Here is a 14,672-nt window from a genome sequence, read left to right as displayed (position 1 = left end):
TATCATATAACAGTAATAATATCTTTACCGTATCTGCCATCCTTCATTTCTGACCATCCGATGTGCATCTAATGCTTGTGAGGTAGATTTGGTAATGAAAAAAGATTTGTTAATTTGCTTGACAATTTGCACGAAAATCTCTTATTCTCTCCAAGCCAGCTACAACCTTTTTCAACGCCATACAAACAAAAAAAGGGAATATACACTAGGTGAAATCTAACATATTTTTAGTGATATCGAACAAAATTAGGGTAATTTTTTAAATTTTTGAACAAGTATCAGTCCAGTTTGGATCCATTACAATAAACGTGACACTTTGCTAGCACATGTATATATACAAATTTTAATCCATCCAAAACCAATTCATATGAAATAATTTTTACACACAAATACACATAATACTGGTGAAAATAAAAATATATCACATGTTGAGGAGTGCCAAATCTATGCATCAATAATCTATACACACAAATACGCATAATAATGGTGAAAATAAAATACATCACACGTTGAGGAGTGTGGAATCTATGCATCATATAAGCAAAGATAATTTACTCAATTAGCTGATAGGGATAGTAATTAAAACCTCGGATACGATGCCTTCTCGATTGGTAGCGTGATGTACGTCGATGACGGATGACATCTCCAATGGAGATTGGAGAGCGGAGGTCGCCGATAAAACGGCGACTCGTGATCCTTGTGAAGAAGCGAACTCACGATTAGATCTGGCCGTCTTCAAAGGGAATAACTAGGCAAACGAACAAGCGTGTGTTCTAGGCTACAACTACGGAATACTACATCGAATGAGGAGTCGAGGAACGAGCCGCTGCCTGCTTAGGTTAGACACAACCTCCTTCTCCATGTTCAGACCATGTCCTACAGCGTAGGGGGTTTAGCCTACCTCGCTAATGTACACGTACGTACCCTGGATGGGGGCCCCTGCCTCATGGGGCTCCTGGGAGGCCGCCCGCTCTGCCCGCCTTAGGGCCAACCCTCGACCCAACTCAGAGTCCTCATGAACATCCAGCAGAAATGTATATAAAGATGCCGACCTTGATATGTTTTCATCATATGTGGCAATGGACGTTGGTGGGAGCCCGGAGGGATCGATGATTTGTGTTTTTCAAGTAGTACAATCAACAGAAGTAGTTCAAGCTAAGAGCATCTCCAGCCATTCGTTCCCCCAGTGCGTGAAATAGCGCGGTTTGGGGGCGCGCCAGCAAAAAAAACGACGTGTGTGTGTGGGGGGGGGGGGGGGCTCGCGTTTCGAGTCGCCACCCCAAAGGTCGGCCCCAACCGGTTTAAAAAAACTCGACCTAAATCCGACCAAAAATGACTCAAATTTGAAGGAAATTCATAGTTTTCATTGATATTTGTACAAAGTTAAAATAAAAACATAATCTTATAAGAAATTGACGGGTGTCGCCGTGTGAACGTGTGATGGAAGTGGACGGAACGTTCGTCGCCGGGACGCGTGTTGTCGCGCCTTCACTGCGTCGCCCGTGAAGAATTAATGGAAGGCTGACCGGTGGCGCAACATTCGCATTGATTTCCGCGTGAAACTAGGCGATGAGGACGACGAATGGACCTAGTCGCTGACTCGACGGGTCTACATCCGTTTCGCGTCAAAAGCGCTTTCCTCGGCGCTCCCAGCGTTATGGGTTCAGGCTGGAACCGTCGAGGCCAATTTTGATCCCCATCGACGAAAAACACGCTCCTGAAAACATGAATGAGCCGTTTTTAGCGCCGACCATAAAAGAAAGGTCTAGACGGGGGGTGTTGGTGACGCGGCTGGAGATGCTCTATTAGTATATGCACATTTGGAGCTCAAGAGACCGGAAGAAATCCGAAAGTTTCGAGACAGTCTTCCTGCTTCTGCACGAGAAGCACGCGACACTGACGAACGCTGACACCACCAGTTCTTCTGTGCAGTACCCAATTATCAAAATCAAGCCAAATCCCACTCTACCGCAGTATACAAACACACGCCATCCATCCCGAGTCTGACAATCAATCTCACACGCGCACAGCCTGCTAGTTCTTCTCCACTCGCACACATCCAACACAAGAGGGGTGATAACAGAACGCGAAAGCCAAGAATGAATTGCCTGGACACAGCAGCAGGCCCTGAATCCCCGACCAGCCCCCACGCCGTGGCGACGTGGCACGACGGCCGGCGGCCAGGAGGAGCCGCTGTTCTAGGTTGCATCAAGGTGCTGCCACTTCACGCCTGACGGAGATGCAGGTCCGGCGGCACCACCCGGAGGTAGTCGGAGGCGCTCTGCTCGCCTTTGCCCGCCTCGGCTCCGCCGCCGCCGTGCTCGTCCTTCTTCGTGTTGAGGAAGCGGCCGCCGGTGCCCCTCGCCCGCCGCATCGCGTGCTGGTGCCGGGACTCGTGGAGGTAAGGCTGCGCGCAGCATCGGACGCAAGAGCTTATACTACTACCAAACTATAAAATGGAGCTCGAACAACGGAGCACAGGTCAGGCAGGCAGGAACGAACGGAGGAGAGAGACTGATTTGCTCACCTTCCTGGCCTTGATCGCCTTCCTCTCGAGCTCGGCCTTGGCGCGCGACTGCCTCCGTCTCAAGATGCCATGGTACTGCTTCGCGTTCACGTACACCGGCTCCTCCGACACTTCCAGAGGCAGCGGCATGCGCGAGTGGGTCAGCCCCGGTAGCTGGAAGTGAGCCTGCGAGTGCCACAAGGAATGCAAACAGACACTTCAGAAATGCTCAAGGAATGCAGGCAGTTCAGAAATGCTCGAGGTTTACCGGGTAATACAACAATTTGCACGGATATACTGTGCTAATTTAGAATTTCATACAAGGGGGGAGATGATTTCCGGTGTTTAAATTGACATGAAAAACATACCACTGCTTGAGCGCCATAGGGGCCAACCATGCCTGCGTAGTAAGCATCAGGGTACGGGTACGGTGCCGAAGCCTGCACAATACCCACATCTCCTTCAGATGATGAATCGCGCCGCTAGACAGCGCACATATGTTTGCAAACATCAACAGAAAAAAAAGAATCCAGGTAGGGAAAGAGTTCATACCATTGGTTGGCTTAGTTCCAGCTGTGAGTATGGTGGTAAATAGTCCGACGCCAAAGCAGGCATCCGGGATGCAGCATGTTGCTTCTCTTCATCAAAGCTTCCATCTGGCATTCAGACAACATCAAGGAAGCGAGTATCAGGTATGTAAATTTGCTTTTAGAGAACCTATTTTGTAGTATTTCGAATGTTGTCTTTGGTGGTGGTTAGAGTGCAGCTGCTGCTAGTGATTGTTCACCGTGACGGCGTCTTTTTTTTTCTTTCTGTTTTCTGTTCTTTTTATATTCTTTTTTGATTGTATGCATCCTTGATGTGTTTCAACATCTTGTTGGTGCAAAGACCGGGTGTAATTGATATCTTTCGCGATGTTAATATGTTTCACTTGTCGAGAAAAGAAAAGGTATGTGAATTGCAGACATGATCATATCCAATGATAACATCAGTTTTTCAGGTGCATAAGTTACTGAAGATATTTACTCTCTATTCAGGGACATTCAGTTTACAAGATGAAGATAGGACATTAGTTTCATCATCATTTTGCTGAAGCCACTCTGCTCACAAAATCCAAGATTTTTCAAAGAAAACAATACAGAGGACAGGAATAAACAAATCATGCAGTAGTAGAAGTAGTAGACAGAACAAGAGACACAAACCTTTTGGTTCCCCTGATCTCGGCGAGTCGTCGTCGCTGCTCTCGCCCCGCGCGTCGTCGTCGTCGTCGACCGTCTTCTTCTTCTTCTTCTTCCCCTGCGCCGCGCCCTTGGCCGCGCCGCCGCCGAGCGGGTTGCTCGACAGGCTGATCCCCGCGGCGCTTCCCGGCGCGACGACGGCCGGAGACACGGCCCCGAACCCGGACCCCGTCCACCAGGGCTGCATCGCCATGCCGCCGGACGGCAGCCCTCTTGGCTCCACCAGGTTGCTCTCCCCCGGCCGCGATCCCATGCCGCTCATAGCTTCTTTTGCTGTTCCAGCAGCACCACCATCAGAACATGGCACACTCGCCGGTCAACGGAGAAGAAGATGCGTTGCAAACTCAGAGCTTGCCCATTCAAAAAAACTCAACTTGCCACGCGCCGGATGCTCAGAAGAACAGACGGATCGTGATCATTAAGAGTACTCTACCAGGAACTGAAGCAATTACTGCTACTGCTACTGAGCAGGATCGAACCAATCAACGACTTTTCTCCGGGTTCACGGCATAGTGATGGTGGTAGCAGCGGCTGACAGATTAGTACAGTACAGTCAATTGACAGTTTGTTCGACACGCACTAACCTGAATCAATCAATGGAACACACAGCAGAACAGTGAAAAGGAGATGATGCTCTAGCTAGAACAGTGCAACCGGGCCGAGGAAGAGAGGCAGGAAATCCTCCGGCGCCCGCCGCCGCCGCCGTCGGAGCAAAGCAAAGCAGTAGCAGACGCCGTCTCCTCGCCTCGCCGGTCGAATTCGACGGATATCGCGCCCTGACCCGCGGCGGCCGGTCTTAACAGCGACCGGCCGGGACTCTCCCCCCCGCCGCCGGCAACGGCTAGCGACGACGTACGCCGCACGAGCGAGATCCCCGCAGCACTCGCTCTCCGTCTCCACTCCCCCGACCCAACCCAACCCAACCCAACCCAAGCCGGTGGAATTCGGATAAGCCTCCTGGCAACTTATCCGTCGTCGCGCATCCGGCGGCGGCGGCCAGAACCAAGAATGGAAACACCCGTCGTCCCGCATCGGAACGAATCAAGAGAAGCGAGCGGAGGAGGATAAAAAGGAGGAGCAGAGGAGCGAGATGAGATGACTGACCACTGGGGGGAGGGCGCGCGGCTCCCGGCCAATAGGGCGTCTTCCTCCTCTCTCTCTCTCTCACTCTAGTCGTTCTGAGAGAGAATCCCGAGAGGCCGGCCGGCCAATCGGCGGCCACAGATGGACGACAGGGGCGAGCTCACTCCACACGCACGCACGCGGGCTGGCTGGCTGGCTGGATGGACGGAACTAAGACGGGATTGGGCGATGGATAATCGCGGTGGTTAACATGACATGGCTGTTAGGACGGGTGGAGGAGCGCGGAGACGTGCGCCGGCGGAAAGGGAAAGGGAAAGCGAGCGCCACGCGGCCGGTGCGAGAGCGACGAGGTGGGTGGCGACGGGAGGAGGAGGAGGAGGAGGAGATAATGCTAGACTAAGCGAGGGGGTGGCGGGTTAATTGCACTTAATTAATTAACTCTATCTATCCACGTACAGTAGTAAGTAATTAAGCTGGTGCCTCGTGTTAATGCTTGGTCTCCTCCTGCGGTCTGGTTGTTGATTAATTAAAATAGTGTGTGCGGCGCTGCCAGGTGGCCCGGGATAGTGCCTGCGGGGGTTGATGACCGTGTGTGCCATGGCATATGCTCTTTTTCCATCCGATATACTCCCTCCGTTTTTAGATATAAATTATTTTAAAGATTATACAACAAACAACATACGTACGTATATAAACTTATTTTACTATATAGATTTTTATAAATTTTAAATTATATGTAATTCGTAGTAAAATGTTTAAAAAATTTATATTTAAAAACGAAGGGAGTAGGAAGATTGATTTCCACCATCCAAAAAAATAACGAAACAATACACTTGAACAGGAAAAAGGCATTCACCTGTAAAATCTAGGGAAAAAAATATATTAGGGTCTATCATAGTTTATGCGGCGCCACACACATGAACTATCGAGTACTTAATGGTTGGTCACAACGAGGAGTAACTTAGAGCACAGCCAGGCTTGGCAAATCCGGCATCGGCCAGTCATCTTAATTAGTACTCCCTTCGTAAATTAATATAAAAATGTTATGTTAGTTCATCGAAGGAGTATATCTTAAATCCAAACAATTACATGCAACTATGTAAATAACGCACACTCATCGTTCAACTGTTGGAAATGGGTAAAGCATCTAACTCCTTTAAACAGGAACTCGCGATGTATTTATTGATATAGTCGAGAGAGGATCTCGTAGGTTTACATAGGTGGTTGATCTAAGGAATAACCAGGAGAGATACACGCGTGAGGTAGAGAGATAAGAGATAAAACATAAAAGATTTACCTATCTCTAAGAGGATTTTTCTTTCAAAAAAAAAACTCTAAGAGGGGACAACTATTTTGTTCGTTTTTTGTCCGTTTAGGTCGACGGACATCAACGTTCGCTTCGGCGTAATGGTCGGCGCTTGCGTCTAACGCTGGTCCGATCCATTTTTATCTCGCGTGAAAAAAAACATTTCTAAAAATAATAAACAAGCATTAATTAAACATTAAAAGCCGGCAACGAAGGCCCGCAAAAGTCCACGCATCCCCATTACATTAATTAAACATAAATAGAACCTAAACTATGAAGCAGCCCTAGGCGTCGTCGTCGTCGGCGGCGGCGTCGCTGAGGTCAACCAACATAGGCGCAGGGCGGACCGAGGGGGACGCCGTATTCCAGAGGGCAGTTGCCTACGCCTTCATCGTCTGTCCTGTCGGCGTGGGTTGTGCTGGTGGCGGTGGGAGCGCAACACGGACGCTCCTCCTCCTCCATCTCTAGTCGTTCCTCCTCCGCCTTCTTCTCCAGCGCCATCTGCCGATGGCCTTCCACGTGCTCCGTCGACAGGTGCTGCGACTTCCAGTGCAGGAGGTAGGCTTCCTCCTACTCCGGTGTCGCGTCCAACTAGATGGGAGGCGCACTCACACACTAGCGGAGGCAGCCGGTCCACTCGTAGACCTCCTGTTGCGGCTCCGTGGGCTCGGTCTTCGGCGGAGGTGACACGACGCAGTCGCCTGCAGCGGACAGCGCGATGGCCTCCGGGAGCCGCTCCTGGTACGTTGCCTCCTCCTCGTCGGCCTTGCACCTCTCTTCCTATCGCTCTCACGGAGAATGACTGCCAGCGCCGCCTCGTAGACGGCCTCCGCCTCCCGGTCCTCCTCGCTAACGACAGGCGGGGGCGATGGAGGGCCTTCTGGCTGCATGCCACGCACGCCGCACCGGCGCTGCTCCTCGTGCTCGACCGCAAACCAGAGCTCCTAGTGGGGAGAGTCGACCGCGTAGCAAGGGTTGAGCCGCTGCTCCAACATCAGCAGACGACGACGGCGACTCGCCTCCTCCGCGTGCATTCGCGCCGACCACGGCACGGCCGACACCGGGATCCTCTCAGTATCCAGATGCCAGTGGTGCAGGAGGATGACATCAGGGGACGGTAGTGGGGCCCGGTGCTCCCAGTGCCACCACGCTTGGTGCACCGGGATGCTGACACGCTCGCGAGGCCGGCGGGAAGACACCGATGGGGAGATCGCGCGGGGGTAGACGGGGGACCTTTCCCTTAGTTAGGACGGAGCCTGCCATGGCACGTGGTGGTAGGGTTTGGTCGCCGACGAGGTGGCGAGATGGGGACGGGTGGGTTCTGGAAGCAGATAAGGCCGAACCCACCACACGCTCGGATTAAAAAAGGTCGATCGCGGCCGCTGACGCGTGGGCCCGTGAAGGGCGGCCGAAATAAATTATGTTGACCGCGGGTGGTTGGGGCGGACACCGATGTTGGGGAACGTAGTAATTTCAAAATTTTCCTACGTCACACAAGGATCTATCTAGGAGAAACCAGCAACGAGCAAAGGGGTAGAACATCTTCATACCATTGAAGATCGCAAAGCGGAAGCGTTACTATGAACGCGGTTGATGGAGTCGTACTCGCGACGACTCAAATCGTGGAAGATCCGATCCGAACACCGAACGTACGGTGTCTCCGCGTTCAACACACCTACGGCCCGGGGACGTATCCTCCTTCTTTATCCAGCAAGGGGGGAGGAGAAGTTGAGGGAGAACTCCGGCAGCACGATGGCATGGTGGCGGTGGAGCTATGTGGTTCTCCGGTAGGGCTTCGCCAAGCACCGCGGAGGAGGAGAAGAGGAGAGGTAGGGCTGCGCCATAGGTGATCAAATCAGGTGTTTGGCTCCCATGCGCCTCCCCACTATATATAGGGGTGGAGGGGGCTGGTTTCTCGCCCTCCAAGTCCATTGGGGCATTGATAAAGGTGGGAGGAAAGAAATCTCATCCTTTCCCTTCCCCACCGATTATTATCCCCCCTTTTTAGGGATCTTGATCTTATCCCTTCGGCATATGATCTTATTCCTTCTAAGGGAGGATCTTGGTGCACCTTGACCAGAGGTGTGGGTCCTTGCCCCAACTACCCACGTTCATGTGGGCCCCCCATGCAGGTGGACCACACTCTGGAACTTTCTAGAACCTTCCCGGTACAATACCGAATAATCCCGAACATTTTCCGGTGGTCAAAATAGGACTTCCCATATATAAATCTTTACCTACGAACCATTCTGGAACTCCTCGTGACGTCCGGAATCTCATCCGGGACTCCGAACAACCTTCAGTAACCACATATACGATTCCCATAACAACTCTAGCGTCACCGAACCTTAAGTGTGTAGACCCTACGGGTTCGGGAAACATGCAGACATGACCGAGACATCTCTCCGGCCAATAACCAACGGCAGGGTCTGGATATCCATGTTGGATCCCACATGTTCCACGATGATCTCATCGGATGAACCACGATGTCGAGTATTCACTCAATCCCGTATGCAATTTCCATTTGTCTACCGGTATGACACTTGCCCGAGATTCGATCGTTGATATCCCTATACCTTGTTCAATCTCGTTACCGGCAAGTCTCTCTACTTGTTCCGTAACACATCATCTTGTGGCTAACTCCTTAGTCACACTGAGCTCATTATGATGATGCATTACCGAGTGAGCCCAGAGATACCTTTCCGTCACACGGAGCGATAAATCCTAGTCTCGATTCGTACCAACCCAACGTACACTTTCGAAGACACCTGTAGTGCACCTTTATAATCACCGAATTACGTTATGACGTTTGATACACCCAAAGCACTCCTACGGTATCCGGGAGTTGCACAATCTCATGGTCTAAGGAAATGATACTTGATATTATAAAAGCTCTAGCAGACGAACTACATGATCTTGTCCATCACATCATTCTCCTAATGATGTGATCCCGTTATCAATGGCATCCAATGACCATGATCAGGAAACCATGACCATCTACTGATCAACGAGCTAGCCAACTAGAGGCTCACTAGGGACATGTTGTGGTCTATGTATTCACACATGTATTACGGTTTTTGGTTAATACAATTATAGCATGAACAATAGACAATTATCATGAACAAGGAAATATAATAATAACCACTTTATTATTGCCTCTAGGGCATATTTCCAACAACCGAGAGGGCGCGCGACACGTTTCATGTTCAAATTTGGGTCGGAAATGGGTCGACACGGACGCATTTTGGCAATGGTTCGGCGTGTTGGGCCATCAGTTTTGTTCGTACGGACCCAAACGGACGGCGGCGGACGAAATGGGTCGCCCCGTTGGAATTTGTCTATCGAATTCAAGACTTGGTGCACACGTCCACACGTTGGTACCTGGCATATATTGTTTCTTTCTAACACTAGCTACTACATACAAGATGTCATCGGACTATCAAAATTTGGCATGTTTGGCTATGATGAAAAAGATAATCTCCGTCTGCCCTTGCCCTTCCCGGCGTCATTATCGTCCTTCTCGCGGAAGTGCCGGTCAAAGACGTGGTATGGATTGAGACGGATCTACTCCTTGTCGGAGTTGTCCTCATTGTCGTTTTCCTACTTTTCCTCCTTTGGAGGCAGTCCGGACATTTCACGGACCACCCAATTTTGTTCTCGAGCGAGGACGTGCTTGTTCCTCCGTTGTCGCTTCTTTACAATGTGGACGCGAATGGCTTCCTCCTTTGCAACCGCCCGCGCCACCGCATCAGTTGCCTCCCGCCCGCCATGTGGGCAACGAGTCGGGGCTCGGTGGCCCTTATCCTCTCCTTCCCACGGTGGGCACATTGGTCCCGATGAGACTCATGCTCCGCCCGACCGATGGCGGGGAAGGATAGGTTTGATGGCTCCCGCGATGATCCAGCGTTAGAGGATCTTAGCGCCCTTTGAGTCGACACTATGGAGTCGCACCAGACAGATCCTGCCGTCGGCGAGGCGCTATCCTCGCGGGAGCGGCAGAGTGCAATGCGGACAACCAATGCCTACTCCAACCTGCACAAGATGACACCCCACTCGATGGATCAGACTGGTCGGAGTCAGATCCACTGCCCGCCATGCCAGAGAAGTTTGGAGATGGACGGAGGCGAGCTCGGGTGGTGGAAGGAAGTGGAGGGAAGTGAAGTGATGTTGCTAGGGTTTGGTCTCGGAGCGGATTGGAAGAAATATATGTCGGGTCGGATGGGCCAGCGTGGACTGGGTCCGACGTGAGAGACACGCTCGGGCTCCCCCATATCATCCTCATATTTGGGTTGGATATGAGGGGTACCGGTCAACCCGTTCGTTTGAGGTGTCCGTCTGGATTGCATTTTTGTGACCGTTCAATTACCGGACGACCTCTCGGATATTTAAAACGGGTTTAAGAGGTCTGGTTGTAGATGCTCTTATAGTAGTAACAGAGAGATGATAATAATGTACTCCCTCCGTCCGGTAATAAGTGTATATTTTTCTTTTCTGTGAGTCGAACTAGTTAAACTTTAACTAACTTTATTGAGAAAAGTGCTAGCATTATGACATTAAATTAGTATCAATAGATTTGTCTTGACGTGAGGTTTCCAAATATATCATTTTTATGTCATATATGCTGCTACTATTTTTTTATTAAATTGGTGAAATTTTAAAAAGTTTGACTAAGTACTAATCTATATGTACACTTATTTGTGGATGGAGGAAGTATGTTACTATATTTATAGTAGGTAGTAATATATACGGTATAATACATGCCTTCATTTATTCAAATTTAGGCTCATTTTGCCTTGAAGTGTGTTGTTTTTTACGGCACCATATTATGGTACAACAACCATCTCTCTTGTCACTTGGTACATAAGCTAATTTATCTTGACATGCATTGGTAAGTTACTCCCCCTACGATCAGCCTAAGAAGCCAGGAGCCCAATTGGCAAATTATCATTTCAGCACACCCATGCCCTTTGTCACCATCATGCAAAAAACCATGATCACCTCACTTTAACACAAGATAGTGAGCCACAAGGAGTCATTGTTGACGTGGGCAGAGTTTGCAGGCTCGCGGACTTATATATTCTGACGAGTGGCATAAGCAGGAACGTGGTGGTATTACGGTCTTTTTGTAGGTGTAGGGAAAGTGCCGGAGTTTCTTCTTTTTTGTGTGGGGAAAAAGTGTTGGAGCTTATCAACAACAAGCCTAAGGTTAAAGCGTAGGAATCGTGTACCGACTTTACCCAAGGAGCAACGTCCACTGAACGGAATTTTGGTACTACTGTGCTACTACTATAAGTTGGGTGGTTGGAGTTGATTTACTACACTACTGTAGTAGACAGTAGTAGTGCACTAATACTCAGTACGAATAATCTAGGCCCTCTCCAATACGGATCGTACACAAGCGAAAGCACGACAAAGTTGGGCAGAAAGTCACCCCTGCCCGCGCTGGCATCGGCCGTGGTCTCATCCATATTTGTATGCAACCACGGTGCGCCAAGGGCAAGGGCATGTCGGCCAGCAGACAAGGAGGAGGCCACCTGGAAAACCGTTGCCATTGGGTGGGCGCGGCCTTGGCCCGGGTTCCCATGCCATGCATGGCCGCCTTTGTCGCCGTGATCTACCACTACCACCTCAGTGAACAGCGAGGCCCCCCCGTTTTTGGTTAAAGGGTAGTCCGCCGAAAGAGGCAGGGCCGGGCAATCAGTCGTGGCCGGCGATGATGGCGCCCGTGCGAGGTTGTCCCCCCCGCCGGCGGCCCGGCCGGATCTACCACCGGCCACACGCCTGCCGCATGCACGCACGCACGCGCCCACCCGCCATGAGATCGATCGCCATGGGTGGCAGCGTATGGCGTCTCCCGTCCGGCCGGTCGCCGTCATTGCGCGTGCCGGTGCCACGCAGCGGCAGGGCCCACGACGGGGACGGCCCAGCGAATCGCGCGCCGCGTACCTTCCGTCCGTCGTCGACGTGGCCCGGCTCGCGACGGTGGGTGGAGGTGGAGGTGGAGCGGGCGCGACGGCGACGGCGACGGGCGCGGGGTGGATGACGCGAGCGGGCCGGCGTCAGCGTCCGCGGAGTAATTTAAGGGGTGATCTGCTACGCGCGGCGCTGTGTGTCTTGCGGCGAGGTGTCTGCTCGGGCTCCGGGGGCACCGCGCCCCCGGGTCTCCCGGAGCCGGCTAGGCCCTAGCCGGCCCATGACGTGCCGGAGCTGCCCCTCGGCTCGGCTTGGAGTAGCCAACGTACTCTAATCGCACGAGCGATGCACGATGACCATTCTACTCCACACTTCCACAGCGCACACGGATAACGCTTTGTAAATTGGGTGAGTTGGCGTCTGAAATAAGGCGTGCTGGCAGATGAGTACAAAAACAAGTTTGACGAATATGCTACTACCTCCGTGTCGCTTACAGCCCGCATCCGTTCTGACCAATATGCTGCTGCTACCTCCGTGCCAAAACAATATGCTGCTGCTACCTCCGTGTCAAAATGCACCGTCAGAAATTAGACAGCTTTTGTCGCCTACAGCCCGCATCCGTCTGACCAATATGCTGCTGCTACCTCCGTGTCAAAATGCCTCTCGGTTAGGCTAGGATAGGACGTGGCCTCCGGCTTGGTATTTCCACTCCTATCAAACCGTCCTCAAACAAATGTTGATACTACTTTTATTGATGACTCTTGTAGGGGCGTCTCCAATAATAATTTGTAAATTTGCTCCCTCATCTGTCCAGGGATTAAGGATAGTCCGGCGAATTAAACACGAAATAAATTCACACACTCAATTGTGTTTGAAAAAAATCACTCACGAGACCTTTTTGTGTGGCGTGCGACAGTCAAGCACCACACTGTACTATGTGATGTCATTGCTTTCGACGTCATACAGTGCAGTGTGGTGCCTTTGTCTTAGGCGCCGCACTAGGTATCGGACAGTGATTTACAACATAAAGTTTTGGGGGTCTTGGGTCGACCTTTTATGCTGCATGAACCCTGTACACGGCTATCGATATGTTGCAAAAACTCGATGTTTTTATTGTTTCGGACCAATTTTGTGAACCATAACGCACTGTTTTGAACTCCCGGGTCGATTTTTGATGCTACATGAACCCTACGCACGGCTACCGAGACGTCGCTACATGTCCCGTGTCGATTTTTATGCTTCACGAACCGTGTGCACGGCTATTGAGACGTCGGAAAAACTCGGTGTTTTTGTTTTTCGGGCCAATTTCATGGGCCATAGCGCAGTGTTTTGAAGTCCCGGATCAATTTTTGATGCTCCGTGAACCCTGTGCACGGCTATCGAAATGTCGCAAAAACTCGTTGTTTTTATCGTTTCGTGCGAGTTCCGCGGGCAATAGAGCTTTGTATTGGGGTCCCGGGTCGATTTTTGATGCTCCACGAACCATGTGCACCACTATAGAGACATGGAAAAAACTCGTTGTTTTTATAGTTTCGGGCCAGTTTCGTGGGCTATTCCGCAATGTTTTGGGGTCCCGAGTCGATTTTTGATGCTCCATTAACAGTGTGCACGACAATCGAGACGTCAGAAAAACTCGGTGTTTTTGTCGTTTTGGGGCAGTTTCGTGGGATATAACGTACTGTTTTGGGGTCCCACGTCGATTTTTGATGCTTCATGAACCGTGTGCATGACTATCGAGACATCGCAAAAACTTGGTGTTTTTGTCGTTTCACGCAAGTTTCGTGGGCTATAGCGCACTATTTTGGGGGCCCGAGTCGATTTTTGATGTTCCACGAACCGTGTGCACGACTATCGAGAAGTCACAAAAACTCGTTGTTTTATCACTTCGGTCAAGTTTTGTGGGTATAGCGCAATGTTTTGGGGTCCCGAGTCGATTTTTGGTGCTCCATGAAACGTGTGCACACCTATCGAGATTTGAGAAAAACTCGATGTTTTTGTCGTTTCGGGCAAGTTTCGTGGGCTATAGTGCACTGTTTTGGGGATCCTCGGTAATTTTTTATGCTCTATGAACCGTGTGCACGGCTATCGAGACATCGCAAAACCTCGGTGTTTTTGTCGTTTCGGGCAAGTTTCATGCTCTATAGCACACTGTTTTGAGGTCCCAAGTCAATTTTTGATGCTCCACGAACCTTGTGCACGACTACTGAGATGTCGCAAAAACTCGTTGTTTTGTCGTTTCGGGCCAGTTTCGTGGGCTATTGCGCAATCTTTTGGGGTCCCGAGTCGATTTTTGATTCTCCACGAACCCTGTGCACGGCTACCGAGACGTCGGAAAAACTCGGTGTTTTTTTTCGTTTCACGCCAGTTTTGTGGGCTATAACACACTGTTTTGGGGTCCGGGCTCGATTTTAGATGCTCCATGAACCATGTGCACGACTATCGAGATATCGAAAAACTTGTTGTTTTTGTCGTTTCGGGTTAGTTTCGTGGGCTCTAGCGCACTGTTTTGGGGTCCGCGTCGATTTTTGATGCTCCATGAACCTTATGCATGGCTATAAAGAAGTCATAATAACTCATTGTTTTTGTCGTTTCGGGCTAGTTTCATGGGCTATAGCGTAATGTTTTG

At 50.6% G+C, this 14,672-nt stretch overlaps 1 protein-coding gene across 2 annotated transcripts; it reads right to left on the bottom strand.

Moving 5' to 3' along the window:
• Nucleotides 1–1,922: 1,922 nt before the first annotated feature.
• Nucleotides 1,923–5,201, bottom strand: LOC123447281 (nuclear transcription factor Y subunit A-7-like). Of its 2 annotated transcripts, none has more exons than XM_045123871.1 (6): nt 4,849–5,201; nt 3,709–4,017; nt 3,059–3,162; nt 2,875–2,946; nt 2,528–2,692; nt 1,923–2,407 (listed from the first exon to the last, which is right to left on the bottom strand). In XM_045123871.1, the coding sequence occupies exons 2-6, from the start codon at nt 4,004–4,006 to the stop codon at nt 2,225–2,227; spliced, it is 822 nt and encodes a 273-aa protein (XP_044979806.1). In that variant the 5' UTR covers nt 4,007–4,017; nt 4,849–5,201; the 3' UTR covers nt 1,923–2,224. The 2 variants fall into 2 exon arrangements, with proteins under 2 accessions (XP_044979806.1, XP_044979804.1); XM_045123869.1 differs by lacking the exon at nt 4,849–5,201 and adding an exon at nt 4,119–4,842.
• Nucleotides 5,202–14,672: the final 9,471 nt, after the last annotated feature.

This window comes from Hordeum vulgare, chromosome 4H, assembly GCF_904849725.1.
Source record: "Hordeum vulgare subsp. vulgare chromosome 4H, MorexV3_pseudomolecules_assembly, whole genome shotgun sequence".
NCBI classification, from domain to species: Eukaryota; Viridiplantae; Streptophyta; class Magnoliopsida; order Poales; family Poaceae; genus Hordeum; species Hordeum vulgare.
This window is presented reverse-complemented; position numbering and strand designations above follow the sequence as displayed.